This window comes from Pongo pygmaeus, chromosome 11 (genome assembly GCF_028885625.2).
Source record: "Pongo pygmaeus isolate AG05252 chromosome 11, NHGRI_mPonPyg2-v2.0_pri, whole genome shotgun sequence".
Classification (NCBI taxonomy): domain Eukaryota; kingdom Metazoa; phylum Chordata; class Mammalia; order Primates; family Hominidae; genus Pongo; species Pongo pygmaeus.
This window is the reverse complement of record NC_072384.2, coordinates 137,013,171-137,030,420: the sequence shown is the minus strand read 5'-3', so window position 1 is coordinate 137,030,420 and position 17,250 is coordinate 137,013,171. Positions and strand designations below refer to the sequence as shown.

The 17,250-nt window shown below is 38.4% G+C and overlaps 1 protein-coding gene across 4 annotated transcripts in view; it reads left to right on the top strand.

The window, feature by feature from the left end:
• Window positions 1-17,250, top strand: part of IQCA1 (IQ motif containing with AAA domain 1) — a 170,169-nt gene that overhangs the window by 71,702 nt on the left and 81,217 nt on the right. For all 4 annotated transcript variants that reach the window (XM_054478407.2, XM_054478406.2, XM_054478409.2 and 1 more), the window contains exon 8: window positions 14,689-14,814. In XM_054478407.2, coding sequence (XP_054334382.1) covers window positions 14,689-14,814 — 126 coding nt within the window. The remainder of the gene's footprint in view (window positions 1-14,688; window positions 14,815-17,250) is intronic.

Here is a 17,250-nt window from a genome sequence, read left to right as displayed (position 1 = left end):
TGAACATTATAAAATGTTTCTTAATTCAAAACCCAGTGTCATGCTTAAAGAAATTCACTAGAAACATTTCCACTAATGAGTGTCAGGAAAAATTCAAGAATGGCCATCATCACCACTATTATTTAACATTGTCCCGTAGGAACTACTAAACAGTATATCCCCTTTCTAGTGTTCTAAAGGGGAACAGAAGAGGCAAATGATCACCTTTTGCACATACGTTCAATACTTAGAAAAGCAAAGAGAATAAACTAAAGAGCAAAAAAGCAAAGAGAATAAACTAAAAAACTACTTAAATAATATGAGAAGCAAGATGGGGGGATTACAAAATTAATATGCAGAAAGCAATCACTGTTGTGCATCCAAACAGTAGCTAGCTAGAAAATATAATGTAAGAGACCATTTACAACAGCAACAATGCAAAGATGAAATGCCCAGGAATAAGCTTAATGATAAATGTACATTCTACGTGAAGAAAAGCTTACAACACTCCTGAGGGATGCGAGGAAATGGAAAAGCATATTGTGCTCATAGGTAGGAATGCTCACACCATACATACCTTGACTCCTAAACATCATTTGTAAACATAATATGATCCAAATGAAAATACCAATAGCATTATATTGGGGCATTGGCGGGGAGGAGGCAGGGAGGATGACCAAACTAAACTTTAAGTAGAAAGCAAATAACCGAGAATAACCAGTGGAATTCTGAAAATGAAGCATGGTGAGGAGGAACTAGCTTTGCCAGGTATGAAAACATATTCTTAGGAGCCCATTGGCAGACAAAAGATTAAAAAGACACATCAGTGGAAAAGAACAGAAAATCAAGAAATAGACCCAAATACATATGGAAATTTATAATAAAGACAGCATCTCAAATGTGAAATGAAAAAAGGAAATAAATGGTATAAGAAGAGCCAGGTTGTCATCTAAGAAAAAGGAAAATTAAATTCCCAAGTCTTTATACTTTACTTTGGAATGATTCCAAATGGATCAGACACTTACATATAAAACAAAACAAAACACAAAAGGACTAGAAGAAGCTAAGAAAGAAATATGTCATAACCTCAGAATGGGAAAGATCTTTCTAATTATGGTACAAACCCAGGAATCATAGCAGAAAAAAAATTGATAAATTCAACCACACACACAAAATGTTTTAATCCTACGTGGAAACAATGACCCTGAGTAAGGGAAATGACAGATGACACCCTGAGAGAATTATTTGTGATGAGTATCACAGACAAGAGACCTTTCTTCTAATATGTAAGGAACTCCTACAGCTCTACAAGAAAAAGAATAATAACCCAATACAAAAAACAGCAAAAGGATATGAATAGACAGTGCTCAGAAAAGAAAACTCAAATGAATTTGAAACATAATAAAAGATGTTCAACATATGAAAAGACGATCAACCTCACACATATAAGAGAAATGCAAATTAAAACTACACAGACAGACAAAATTGATCAACTGAACCTCAACAAAATGCAAAACTTTTGCACTTCAAAAGATACCATTAAGAAAATGAAAATACAAGTAACAGACTGGGAGAAAATATTTGCAGAATACCTACCTGTTAAAGGACTTACAGCCAGAAAATACAAAGTACTCTTACACCTCAATAAGAAGACAAACAATTCAGTCAAAAAACAGGCAAAAGACTTGAACAGACAATTCACAAAGGAAGATGTATGGATGGCTAGTAAGAATATGAAAAGATGTTCAACATTATTAGTCATTAGGGTAATGAAAATTAAAACGGAAATGTAATGCTATTTCACACCCATGAGGATGGATACAAAAAAAAAGACAATTACAAATGTTGAAGATGTGGAGAAAAGGGAACCCTCATACATTGCTAGTGGGAATGTAAAATGTTGCCACTTTGGGAAACATCATGCCAATTTCTTAAAAAGTTAAACATAAATTTACCAAAGTACCTAGCAATTCTTCTCTTAGGTCTCTATCCAAAAGAAATGAAAACATATATCCACACAAAAACATTTGTAGATGAATGTTCATAGCAGCATTACTCATAATTGCCAAAAATTTGAAACAACTTAAATACATATCAACTGGGGAATAGATAGGTAAAATATGGTATATCCATGCAACTTTATATTATTTGGCAATTAAAAAGGCACACACAACTGATACATGCTACAACATGGATGAACTTAAAGCATTATGCCATATTAAAACATTATGCAATGTGAAAGAAGCCAGACACAATGGACTATGTGTTTTATGATTCCATTTATATGAAATGTCTAGAAAAAGTAAACCTGTAAATACAGAAAGTAGATTAGTGCTTGCTTGGTGATATGCTTTGGTTGTGTCCCCACCCAAATCTCATCTTGAATTGTAGTTCCCATGATGCCCATTTGTTGTGGGATGGACCTGTTAGGCAGTAATTGAATCATGCAGGCAGCCATCCTCATGCTGTTCTCATGATAGTGAGTGAGTTCTCACAAGATTTGATGGCTTTGTAAGGGGCTTTTCCCCCTTTGCTTGGCACTTCTCTCTCCTGTTGCCATGTGAAGAAGGACGTGTTTGCTTCCCCTTCCACCATGATTGTAAGTTTCCTGAGGCCTTCCCAGCCATGTGGAACTGTGAGTCAAGTAAACCTCTTTACTTTATAAATTACTCAGTGTTGGGTATTTCTTCATACCAGCATGAGAATTGACTAATACACCTGGGAAGGAGAGAGAAAAGGGATTAGCAATTAATGGAAACGAGAGAATCTTATTGGGGTGATAGAAATGTTCTAAAACTGATTTATGGTAGTGGAACACAACTTGATATACTTGCTGAAAAATTATTGAATTGCACACTTGAAATGGGTGAGTATATGATATGCTTCAATAAAATTATATTTTGAAAAGAGAAAACAGGCACCAGGCCAGATTTGGCTCTGAGGCCAAAAAAATTGATGGCTGACTTAATAGCCAGTAAAGTGCACTTTTAACTTTGGAAAATTTTGCTCAAGTTGATAAGCAGGAGCAAAATAAATTTAATATTGGCTTCTCGAAAAAACAAAAGCGACTACATTTTCCACCCATGCAACTGGCAAACAAGATGCACTGTGACAACAAGCATGTGGGGAAACAGGCCCTCTCCTACACTGCTGGCAGAAGGGTAAATTGACACAACCCATGGTGGGAAGTTTAACAGTATTACAAATGTGCATACACTTGATCCAGCATTTCTACTTTAAGGAATTTATCCTGCAGATATGTTCACCACCTGCAAAATGATATTTGCATGCATTTATTCATGGCAACAAAGTTAGTAGTAGCAGATTACTATTAGAAATAACAGCAGATTACTATAAGAAATAACCTCAATCTTATTTGGTAGGGGAATGGCCAAATAAATTGTTACAATACACCTGTGAAAAATGAACTGTGAAGCTCTGTATGTACCACTAAGGAAAGATGGCCAAGATATATTATTAGGTGAAAAATGCAGAACAAGAACAGTATGTATAATACGCTAACATTTGTATAAAATGACAAGTTGATGTTTATAATGTGCATTTGTGTGTATACATGTGTACATCTCTGTGCACTTGGAAGATTTTTCTATCACTGAAGAGTGCAGGTAAAATAAATTTTGTATTGGTTTAAAAAAGAGACAACTTCAATGACATATTACTTTTCACCTATACAATTGGCAAACATAACACAACGCCAGTGTGCTCTGTGTGTGTGTGTGTATGTATTATATGTGTATTTGCATATATGTCTATAAAATGTCTTTAGAAGCGTATCCAAAGTATTTGGGTTGACTTTTTAGCAAGTGTATTATGATCAGCCACACACTGGAAGTCACCACAAACCCCAGTGGCCTGCTTAGCCCAGGACTCCAGCAGACCCCTGCTGAGGAACTCAACAGCCCTGCTGAGGAACTCAAGACCACCACACAACTACCTGCAGCTTTCACCACAGAGGACCCCTCAGGGTTTGTTATCATGAACCCCAACAGCATATTCTGCAGAGGATCCTACAGTTTTCATAGCTGAGGAAACCAACTGCCTGCACAGAAGCAGTGGATCCCCTTCAGCTTTCACCACTGAGGACACTGCATTTCTTTTCACCTTCACAGTCTCCAGGTGCCTGAGTCTCCTACCTGTCCCCCACTGGAGCTACCCGGAGCCACATGACTGCTCCTGCCACAGTGACCCCAGCCCAGTGACCCACCCAAGTGGCCTGCGTGTTCCCTAGGTGCCTAAATCACCACATCTCCTTGAAACCACCCCAGCTACTGCCTCCACAGGTTCTCTGGGCCAGGGACCCAGAGCAGCTACTGCATGCATGCCAGAGAACAGCCTTGGAGCCTCCTACCACAGACTCCAACCCCACCACTGCATGCACCCAAGGCTGACTCCTGTAGCCAGGCTATTGCAGTAGCTGCTAGCCTGGCCCCCACAACTAGATGAGCATAACCAGTTGGCCATGCCCTCCAGCAACTATCCCCACACTGTGCTTGTTCCCAAAGCTGGTCCCTGTAGCTACATGTGCATGCACCCCTCCAGCTCAGCCTAAAGCTGCCCATGCATACAGATGGTGTTGCTGGCCTGCAGCTGGCCTCTGCAATTATACATATGCAAGCTGCTGGCCCCCACTGCCACATGTGCACCTGCAGCTTTGTGGCCCCAGCCACAAAGGACTAAGCAGGTGCCAACATCACAGACTCCAGCTGCCTGAAATGGCAAGACTGAACGCTCCCCCAGATTTGGAGCCACCACATACCCCAACACTTGGTACCTCACAACACCAGACCTGATGCTACAGTGCCCCCAGCATGCCTCTGTCCCCCCACCCTGCTGCCCACAGGTGACGGACTTTCCTTACCAAAGCCAGTCCATAAAGTCTGGAAGAGGTGACTACTTCTTGAAATTTGCGGACTCATTTATAAGACTATATGAAGAATCAGGGAAACATGATACCACCAACGGAACACAATAAACTTTCAGTAACTGACCCTAAAGAATTGGAGATCCATGAATTACATGACAGAGAATTCAAAATAAGTATTCTAAAGAAGCTCAGCAAATTACAAGACAATACAAATAAACTATTTAATGAAATCAGGAAAATAATAGCAGAACAAAATGAAAGAAGGATCTACAAGACAATCAGAAAGTAATAAACAAAGTAGCAGCAATAAGTTCTACCTGTCAATAATTATCTCAAATGTAAATGAATTAAATTCTCCAATCAAAAGACATAGCATGGCTGAATGGATTTTTTTAAAATTACCCAACTATATGCTGCATACAAGAGATTAACTTTACCTTTAAGGACGCATATAGAATGAAGGTGAAGGGATAGAAAAAGATATTCCATGTAAATTGAATCCAAAAGAAAGCAGGGGTAACTATAATTATGTCAGACAAAATATACTTTAAGTCAAAAACTGTAAAAAGCGCAAATAAGATCATTATATAATTATAAAGAGATCAGTTCGTCAATAGGATATAACAATTGCAAATATATATGTAGCAAGCATCAGAGCATATAAATATGAAAAGCAAATATTAACAGATCTGAAGGGAGAGATAGATTACAATACAATAATAGTAGGGAATTTCAGTACCTCACTTTCAACAGTGAACAGGTCATTCAAACATAAAATCAATAAGGAAACAATGAACTTGAACTACACTTTAGACCAAATGGACCTAATAGACATATACAGAACATTTGATCCAACAGCAGCAGAATATACATTCTTTTCAAATGCACATAGAACATTCCCCAGGACAAATCATATATTCAGCCAAAAAACAAGCCTTATCAAATTTAGGAAGATCAAAATCATATCAAGTATATCTTTTCAGACTGCAATGCTGTGAAACCAGGAACAATAAAAGGAAAATCTTTGAAATTTCATGAATAGATAGAAATTAACAACATGCTCCTAAACAACCAGTGGATCAAAGAAGAAATTTAAAGCCAAATTTTAAAATGTCTTGAAACCAATAAAAATGGAAACACAACATACTAAAACCTATGAGATGCAACAAAAGCAGTACTAAGAGGGAAATTTCTAGCAATAAATGCCTACACCATAAAAGAAGAAAGATCTCAAACAACCTAACATTATGCCTCAAGGAACTAGAAAAAGAAAAACAAACTATTATTAAGTACAAAATTAGTAGAGTAAAGAAATAAAGATAAGAACAAAAATAAATGAAATGGAGACTCAAAAAAACAACAGAAAAGGTAAACTAAGAGTTGGTTTTGTGAAAGATAAAATTGACAGGCTGTTAACTAGACTAGGAAAGAAAAGAGTCAGACAAATAAAAATGAAAGAGAATACATTACAACTGATACCATAGAAATAGAAAAGATCATGAGACTACTATGAATAATTATATACCAGTAAATTCATTAGCCTAGAAGAAATGGATAAATTATTATACAACAACGGGACTAATCACGAAAAAATAGAAAATCATAGTGAATAGAGAAATTGAATCAGTAATCAAAACCCTTCCAATAAAGAAAGGCCCAGGATAAAATGGCTTCTTGTGTGAATTCTACCAAACATGTAAAGAACTAATACCAATGCTTCTTAAATTCTTCCCCAAAATTGAAGAGAAATAAATACTTCCAAATTCATTTATGAGGCCAGCGTAAACCTAATACCAAAACCAGGCAAGACACTGAGAGAAAAGAAAATTATAAGCCAATGTTCATGATGAACATAGATGCAGAAACCCTCAACAAAATAATAGCAAACCAAATTCAAGAGCACATTAAAAGAATCATTCACCATGATCAAACAGGATTTATCCTTGGGATGCAGGAGTAGTTCAACCTATCCAAATCAGTCAGTATAATATACCACATTAACAGAATGAGTGATAAAAATCATATGATCATTTTAATAGATGCAGAAAAAGTATTTGACAAAATTCAGAACTCTTTCATGATAAAAACTCAACAAATTATGCAGAGAAGGAACTTAACACGATAAAGACTATATACGAAAAGCCCACAGCTAAAATCATACTCAATAGTGAAAATCTGAGTTTTTCCTCTAAGATCTGCACAAGATAAGGATGCCCACTCTTGCCACTTTTATTCAACCTAGTACAGAAGTCCTAGCCAGAGCAATTAGGCAAGAATAAGAAATAGAAGGCATCCAAACAGGAAGGGAAGAAGTGAAATTGCCTGTTTTTGATCTTGTATATAGAAAAATCCAGAGGCTGGGCACGGTGGCTCACGCCTGTAATCCCAGCACTTTGGGAGGCTGAAATGGGAGGATCACTTTAGCACAGGTTTTTGAGAATAGCCTGGGCAACATAGCAAGACCCTGTCTGTATTAAATTTTTTAAAATTTTGAAAAAGAAAAAAGAAAACCCCAGAGACTCCACTAAAAATACTATTAGAACTGACAAACAAATTTAGTAAAGTTGCAAGATACAAAATCAACATACAAAAGATCAGTAGCATTTCTATACACTAACAGTGAACTCTCTGAAAAAGAAATCAAGAAAACAATCCCATTTATAGTAACATTCTTTTAATTTAGGTATAAATTTAACCAAGGAGGTGAAGGATCTGTATATTGAAACCTGCAAAACATGCAAAACATTGATGAAAGAATTTTAAGAGGACACAAATAAATAGAAAGATATCTGTACTCATGAACTGGAAGAATTAATGTTGTAAAAATGAACATATTACCCAAAGTGATCTATAGATTCAATGTAATCACTATCAAAATTTCAGTGACACTTTTTCACAGAAATAGAAAAAGCAATTCTAAAATGTATATGGAACCACAAAACACCTCAAATATCCAATGAAATCTTGGGCTAAAAGAACAAAGCTAGAGACATCACACTTCCTGATTTCCAAATATATTACAAAGCTACGGAAAGCAAAACAGCATGATACTGGCATAAAAACAGACATAAAGATCAGTGGAACAGAAGAGAGAGCCCAGAAATAAACCCACACACTACAGCAAATTGATTTTCAACAAAGGTGTCAAGAACACACAATAGAAGAAGGATAAGTCTCTTTGATAAATGGTGTGAGAAAACTGTATATCCACATGCAGAACAAGGAAATTGAACCCTTATCTCACACCATATACACAAATTAACTCAAAATGAGTGAAAGCCATGAACAAAAGACCAGAAGCTATAAAACTACTGTAAGAAAACATAGGGGAAATCTCCATGACATTGATCTGGGCAGTGATTTTCTGGATATGACCCCAAAAGCACAGGCAACAAAAGTAAAAATAGATAAATGGGATTGCACCAAACTAAAAAACTTCTGCACAGCAAGGAAACAAAAGAGAAGAGTCAGCCTATGAATTGGGAGAAAATATTTGCAAACCATACATCTAATAAGGCGTTAATATCCAAAATATATAAAGAATTTAAAGACTGCTATAGCAAGAAAACAACCTAATTTAAAATTGGGCAAAGGACATGAACAGACATTTCTCAAAAGAAGACATACAAATGGTCAATATGTACATGGAAAAATGCTGAACGCAACAGACATACGCAAATTAAACAGTGAGATATTACTTCACACTTAGGATGGCTGTTATCAAAAAGACAAAAAATAACAAATGTTGGCAAGGATGTGAGAGAAGGAGACCCTTGTACACTGTTGGTGGGAATGTAAATTAACACAGCCATTATGGAAAACAGTGTGGAAGTTCCTCAAAAAATGAAAAATAGAACTACTATATGATCCAGCAATCCCACTACTGAGTATGTATCCAAAGGAAATGAAATCAGTGTGTCAAAGAGATGTCTGCACTTCCATGTTCATTGCAGCATCGCTCACAATAGCCAAGGTGTGGAAGCAACCTCAGTGTTCTTCAATGGATGAACGGATAAACATAATGTATTGTATATACCCAATGGAACATTATTCAGCTTTAAAAAAGAAGGAAATTTCTGTCATTTGTGACAACATGCATGAACCCGGAGGACACTGTGCTAAGTGAAATAAGCCAGGCACAGAAAGACAAATACTGCATGATCTCACTTATAAATAAAATCTAAAAAAAAAATTTGACTTACAGAAGCAGAGAGTAGAATAGTGATTACAAAGGGTGGGAAGGGAAGATCACGGAATGGAGAGATGTTGGACAAAGGGTACAGAGTTTCCATTAGACAGGAGGAGAAAGTTCTGGAGATGTATTGTCCAGCATGATTACTACAATTAACAATATTATATTGTATATTTTTAATTGCTAAGAGAATAGATTGTAAATGTTCTCATCACACACAAAAAATGCTAAGTATGTAAGGTGATGGACATGTTAGTTAGCTTGACTTAATCATTCTACAATGTGTACATGTATCAAAACGTCATGTTGTATACTGTAAATATATTAAATTTTTGTCAATTATGCCTTAATAAAAAATAAAAATAAAAAGAGAAAGTGCATCTTCTTGGCTAGTTAATAGTATGGGGAGGAAACCTTTCACTGTATTTATGTATAATTACTCTTTCATAACTTTGGAATTGTGAACCATGAAAATGTAATACTCAAAAATTTAAACTAATAAACTATAAAAAGAGAGAGATGAAATAAACTGTATAATTGGTAAGACTTTAAAAGGCTTAACTGATAAGGCCACAGTGAAATGTATACTCCACAAATAAGGATTTCATCTTCTTTTCAGCTGCTCATATTTATGTATCAGACTTTTTTTTTAAGTCTTTACATTTCTGAAAGTTTTTTTTTTATACTTTAAGTTTTAGGGTACATGTGCACAAAGTGCAGGTTAGTTACATATGTATACATGTGCCATGTTGGTGTGCTGCACCCAGTAACTCGTCATTTAACATTAGGTATATCTCCAAATGCTATCCCTCCCGCCTCCCCACACCCCACAACAGGCCCCAGTGTGTGATATTCCCCTTCCTGTGTCCATGTGTTCTCATTGTTCAATTCCCACCTATGAGTGAGAACATGTGGTGTTTGGTTTTTTGTCCTTGCGATAGTTTGCTCAGAATGATGGTTTCCAGCTTCATCCATGTCCCTACAAAGGACATGAACTCATCATTTTTTATGGCTGCATAGTATTCCATGGTGTATATGTGCCACGTTTTCTTAATCCAGTCTATCATTGTTGGACATTTGGGTTGGTTCCAAGTCTTTGCTATTGTGAATAGTGCTGCAATAAACATACGTGTGCATGTGTCTTTATAGCAGCATGATTTATAATCCTTTGGGTATATACCCAGTAATGGGATGGCTGGGTCAAATGGTATTTCTAGTTCTAGATCCCTGAGGAATCACCACACTGACTTCCACAATGGTTGAACTAGTTTACAGTCCCACCAACAGTGTAAAAGTGTTCCTATTTCTCCACATCCTCTCCAGCACCTCTTGTTTCCTGACTTTTTAATGATTGCCATTCTAACTGGTGTGAGATGGTATCTCATTGTGGTTTTGATTTGCATTTCTCTGATGGCCAGTGATGGTGAGCATTTTTTCATGTGTCTTTTGGCTGCATAAATGTCTTCTTTTGAGAAGTGTCCATTCATATCCTTCGCCCACTTGTTGATGGCGTTGTTTGTTTTTTTCTTGTAAATTGGTTTGAGTTCATTGTACGTTCTGGATATTAGCCCTTTGTGAGATGAGTAGATTGCAAAAATTTTCTCCCATTCTGTAGGTTGCCTATTCACTCTGATGGTGCTTTCTTTTGCTGTGCAGAAGCTCTTTAGTTTAATTAGATCCCATTTGTCAATTTTGGCTTTTGTTGCCATTGCTTTTGGTGTTTTAGACATGAAGTCCTTGCCCATGCCTATGTCCTGAATGGTATTGCCTAGGTTTTCTTCTAGGGTTTTTATGGTTTTAGGTCTAACATTTAAGTCTTTAATCCATCTTGAATTAATTTTTGTATAAGGTGTAAGGAAGGGATCCAGTTTCAGCTTTCTCCATATGGCTAGCCAGTTTTCCCAGCACCATTTATTAAATAGGGAATCCTTTCCCCATTTCTTGTTTTTTCAGGTTTGTCAAAGATCAGATAGTTGTAGATATGCGGCATTATTTCTGAGGGCTCTGTTCTGTTCCACTGGTCTATATCTCTGTTTTGGTACCAGTACCATGCTGTTTTGGTTACTGTAGCCTTGTAGTATAGTTTGAAGTCAGGTAGCGTGATGCCTCCAGCTTTGTTCTGTTGGCTTAGGATTGACTTGGCAATGCAGCTCTTTTTTGGTTCCATATGCACTTTAAAGTAGTTTTTTCTAATTCTGTGAAGAAAGTCATTGGTAGCTTGATGGGGATGACATTGAATCTATAAATTACCGTGGGCAGTATGGCCATTTTCAAGATATTGATTCTTCCTACCCATGAGCATGGAATGTTCTTCCATTTGTTTGTATCCTCTTTTATTTCATTGAGCAGTGGTTTGTAGTTCTCCTTGAAGAGGTCCTTCACGTCCTTTGTAAGTTGGATTCCTAGATATTTTATTCTCTTTGAAGCAATTGTGAATGGGAGTTCACTCATGATTTGGCTCTCTGTTTGTCTGTTATTGGTGTATAAGAATGCTTGTGATTTTTGTAGATTGATTTTGTATCCTGAGACTTTGCTGAAGTTGCCTATCAGCTTAAGGAGATATTGGGCTGAGACAATGGGGTTTTCTAGATATACAATCATGTCATCTGCAAACAGGGACAATTTGACTTCCTCTTTTGAGGAATTGAATACCCTTTATTTCCTTCTCCTGCCTGATTGCCCTGGCCAGAACTTCCAATACTATGTTGAATAGGAGTGGTGAGAGAGGGCATCCCTGTCTTGTGCCCGTTTTCAAAGGGAATGCTTCCAGTTTTTGCCCATTCAGTATGATATTGACTGTGGGTTTGTCATAGATAGCTCTTATTATTTTGAGATATGTCCCATCAATACCTAATTTATTGAGAGTTTTTAGCATGAAGCGTTGTTGAATTTTGTCAAAGGCCTTTTCTGCATCTATTGAGATAATCATATGGTTTTTATCATTGGTTCTGTTTATATGCTGGATTATGTTTATTGATTTGTGTATGTTAAACCAGCCTTGCATCCCAGGGTTGAAGCCCACTTGATCATGGTGGATACGCTTTTTGATGTGCTGCTGGATTCGGTTTGCCAGTATTTTATTGAGGATTTTTGCATCGATGTTCATCAGGGATATTGGCCTAAAATTCTCTTTTTTTGTTGTGTCTCTGCCAGGCTTTGGTATCAAGATGATGCTGGCCTCATAAAATGAGTTAGGGAGGATTCCCTCTTTTTCTATTAATTGGAATAGTTTCAGAAGGAATGGTACTAGCTCCTCCTTGTACCTCTGGTAGAATTCAGCTGTGAATCCATCTGGTCCTGGACTTTTTTTGGTTGGTAAACTATTAATTATTGCCTCAATTTCAGAGCCTGTTATTGGTCTATTCAGAGATTCAACTTCTCCCTGGTTTGGTCTTGGGAGGGTGTATGTGTTGAGGAATTTATCCATTTCTTCTAGATTTTCTAGTTTATTTGCTTAAAGGTGTTTATAGTATTCTCTGATGGTAGTTTGTATTTCTGTGGGATCGGTGGTGATATCCCCTTTGTCGTTTTTTATTGCCTCTATTTGATTCTTCTCTTTTTTCTTCTTTATTAGTCTTGCTAGCAGTCTATCAATTTTGTTGATCTTTTCAAAAAACCAGCTCGTGGAGTCATTGATTTTTTGAAGGATTTTTTGTGTTTCTATCTCCTTCAGTTCTGCTCTGATCTTAGTTATTTCTTGCCTTCTGCTGGCTTTTGAATGTGTTTGCACTTGCTTCTCTAGTTCTTTTAATTGTGATGTTAGGGTGTCAATTTTAACTGAACAACCTGCTCCTGAATGACTACTGGGTACATAATGAAATGAAGGCAGAAATAAAGATGTTCTTTGAAACCAACGAGAACAAAGACACAACATACCAGAATCTCAGGGACACATTCAAAGCAATGTGTAGAGGGAAATTTATAGCACTAAATGCCCACAAGAGAAAGCAGGAAAGTTTTACAGTTTCTAAGGTCCAAACAATGTCTGTGTTACAAGTGCTCCAGTACAATGAAGACCTGAGCAGCCACACCTTGATTCTATGAGTCAAGGTGAGCCTTTGTCTGTTTTGTTTTGTTTTGTTTTGTTTTGTTTTTTGAGGCAGGATCTCACTCTGTCGCGCAGGCTGGAGGGCAGTGGCTGGATCATAGCTCACAGCAGCCTCTACCTTCCAGGCTCAGGTAATCCTCCCACCTCAGCCTCCCAGATAGCTGGGAGTACAGGTGTGCACCACCACGCCTGGCTAATGTTTTGTATTTTTTTATAGACATGGGGTTTCATCATGTTGCCTAGGCTGGGAAAAGATCATTTTTGCATGGCCAAATATGTGTACAACACATGCTTCACCTCTTGCCTTTCTCCACACTAGGATAAAACGATATTAGCCCTTGTCTCCCCACCCCCAATTTTTTAATTGCTCCATCTTCAAAGGCAACTGCTGTACTTAATCTGGAGTATGTCATTCCCTTACATTCCTTTGTACTTGGACTACATGTGTATGTACCTGAGACTGGAGTATGGATTGTTGGTTTCACTCTGTGCATTTTGTACGATGGAATAAGTTGACATGTGTTCTTATACATCATGCCTCTTTTCTCCCTACATTATGAAATTCATCCTGGTTAAGCACGTGCTGAATCCCAGCTCAGCTACTCACTAGCTGTGTGTCCCTGGCTGGGATACTGCACTGTATGTGTCCCAGTTCCCTCATCCATAAAACGGGGCAACAACAGCAACCACCGTGCGTCTGGTGTAGCAGTGCAGGAGTCTGACTCTGTGAGGCTCTCAGAAGCATGCCCGGCGGATCCTAAGTGCTGTGTACGGAGATGCTGGCTCCATTTTAGAGCTGAGGAAACTGAGTCTCAGAGGGCTTATGCAGCTTGTCTTGGCCACATGACGAGTCATGAGCAGAGCCCCGGGGGCCAAACAGGAAGCGTGTCCTGTCATTATCACCTTTATTTCTCCTGGAATTCACAGCTCTCTAAGGCAGTGAGTGAGTGCTCAGTGAACACTGTTGTATTGAACTGAATTATATGTTTTTTTAACAAATCTATAATAATTCTCCAGTGGTGCTAATCCTATGTGAACTGGATACTTTTTAACAAATATTTTATAATTTAGGAGGATAAAAGGTCTTTTGTCACTGTAGGGGATATAAATTAAATCACTGGTGAAAGAAACGAACTCATGAAAATGGAAGTTATTGCAAGAGTGGCTGTTGCCATTGGAGCCTAGCAGGAAACAGTGGCATCCTCCCCCTGGATTTTGACGAGCTGTGGGCAGGGCTGGCACATCCAGCTGTTGCTGAGACGTTGAGGAAGCTATGACCTCCCCTAGAGTTTGTGCAACCTCCAAGAGCTGGAGTGGGTGGAATTAAGGAAGGAACTGGGCTCAAAAATGTCGAGACTCTCTCTCCATCTACACTGAGGCTGCTGCCCCCTATTCATGAATCCAGCTAAGGGTAGATGGTAGGCAGGAGCCCCACCATGCCCCAGAAGGGGTGAGCCTCCAGGGTCCAGGGCCAGGCAGAGAGGTGATGCTGACCAGCACAAAAACTTCCTTTCAGACAGGGAAAACAGTCCTTCTCTTGATAGGGATCTATGAAAATGGTATAATTATTTTGGTTTTCACTAGGTTATTGAGGATGTCATTGCAAACCAAGAGGAAGAAGAAAAAAACGAAAAGAAGAAAAAGAAGAAAAAGGAAAAACAACCCAAGAACACCAAAAAACAAAAGAAAGGAACAAAGGAGAAAAATAAGGTAAAATATTTGTATGAAATTTTAGAAATTTGATTTCATTTTCTTTTTATTGACTTCTTTGCTTTAAGTCAATGAGATATTTACAAATCTGATGGGAGTGCAGCCGTTTGTTTCCTAGAGAAACCATGTTATCGACCAACAGGTTTTCAGTTTTTAAATACTGATCAGCAATCTATTGCCACATTTTCTATAACTTGTAAGTATCAATTAGGATCAGTCGTAGTTTCAACAACTCAGATACCTCACATGTTTTTTCACATACGTGATAGATTTGAGTTTTCCTTCCTCAAAATAAATTATCCCACTTGTCTTTCCTCAATGGTAGAGAGAAGTAAAAATGCTTAACAAATCAAGTAAACACTGGAAAGTCAAAATAATCATACTAATTTAACCAAAATGTGTTCATTCAAATTTATCATCTAGCACTGACATCTGGATATATTTTAACAGAAGTATTTGTTACCAAAGGAAATCAGAGTTCACACAGCGTCACATTGGGCCCGTCCTTCCAACGTGTAGGGGGGTTGGAAGCGGAGGTGGGATGAACTTGCCAATAACTGGGGGGGTCTTCATGGTGAAGCCTGCGGGAGAAGTACACTCTTAGGGCCCACATGCTTTCAGCATAAACTCTTTCTATGAGAAATAGATCTCAGGCTTGAAGATGGCCTCATCCTAAAACATGACTATGTTTGAAGTAGAGTGTGTTGCAGTCAGATACCACTTCATGGCTGACCAAATCCAGTCGGAATCAGCTCTGAAGAGTGGATCCTTAAAGACATTTATGCAGCCAACAAACATATGAAAAGAAGCTCATTATCATTGGTCGTTAGAGAAATGCAAATCAAAACCACAATGAGATACTATCTCACGCCAATTAGAATGGTGATTATTAAAAAGTCTGGAAACGACAGATGCTGGCAAGGCTGTGGAGAAATAGGAACACTTTTACACTGTTGGTGAGAGTGTAAATTAGTTCAACCATTGTGGAAGTCAGTGTGGCGATTCCTCAAGGACCTAGAACCAGAAATACCATTTGACCCAGCAATCCCATTACTGGTATATACCCAAAGGATTATAAATCATTCTATAAAGACACATGCACACGTATGTTTATTGCAGCACTATTTACAATAGCAAAGACTTGGAACCAACCCAAATGCCCATCAATGATAGACTGGATAAAGAAAATGTGGCACATCTACACCATGGAATACTATGCAGCCATAAAAAAGAATGAATTCATGTCCTTTGCAGGTACATGAATGAAGCTGAAAACTATCATCCTCAGCAAACTAACACAGGAACAGAAAACCAAACACCTCATGTTCTCACTCATAAGTGGGAGTTGAACAATGAGAACACATGGGCACAGGGAGGGGCACATCACACATCCAGGCCTGTCGGGAGGTGGGGGGCAAGGGGAGAGAGAGCATTAGGACAAATACCTAGTGCATTCGGGGCTTAAAACCTAGATGATGGGTTGATGGGTGCAGTAAACCACCATGGCACATGTATACCTATGTAACAAACCTGTACGTTCTGCACATGTATCCCAGAACTTAAAGTAATATTAAAAAAAAAAAAAAAAAGATCACGATCCTGCTGTGACTCCAGTCTGCATCAGCTCTCCAGAGTGAATTGGTAGAGGTTATGATCCACAGTGACTGTTGAGAGGCAGTGACCCAGCTCCAGCTCAGACAGCCACAGTCATGCTCCTCATGTTACAAGGATGGTTCTGACCAGCACACAGACTCGCGAATTTCTGTGTGGGAGGAGCAGCACCGAGGATCTGGCAGACTGTTTCTGGGAACCCTGGTGCCAGGTCACAGTGAGAGAGAAAAGGGATAGCCTGTGCGGTCAAGCAGGACGAGCTACTTGAGTTAGAAGTTACAAGCAAGGGAGAAAGGGGAATGGTAAACATAAAATCACAGCACCCAAATCTGGCACGATGTAGGCAATGGTAACAAAAGTCAACATTTTGGCCGGGCATGGTGGCTCACGCCTGTAATCCCAGCACTTTGGGAGGCTGAGGCAGGCAGATCACCTGAGGTCAGGAGTTCGAGACCAGCCTGGCCAACATGGTGAAACTGCATCTCTACTAAAAATATATACCTGCAATCCCAGCACTTTGGGAGGCCAAGGCAGGCAGATCACCTAAGGTCAGGAGTTCAAGACCAGCTTGACCAATATGGTGAAACCCCATCTCTACAAAAATACAAAAATGAGCCAGGCATGGTGGCAGGCGCCTGTAATCCCAGCTACTCAGGAGGTTGAGGCAGGAGAATTGCTTGAACCCAGGAGGCGGAGGTTGCAAAGAGCCAATAATGTGCCACTGCACTCCAGCCTGAGTGATAGAGTAAGACTCTGTCGCAAAATTATATATATATATAAATTAAAAAGTAAATAAATAAATAAAAGCCAACATTGTGTTCAAAA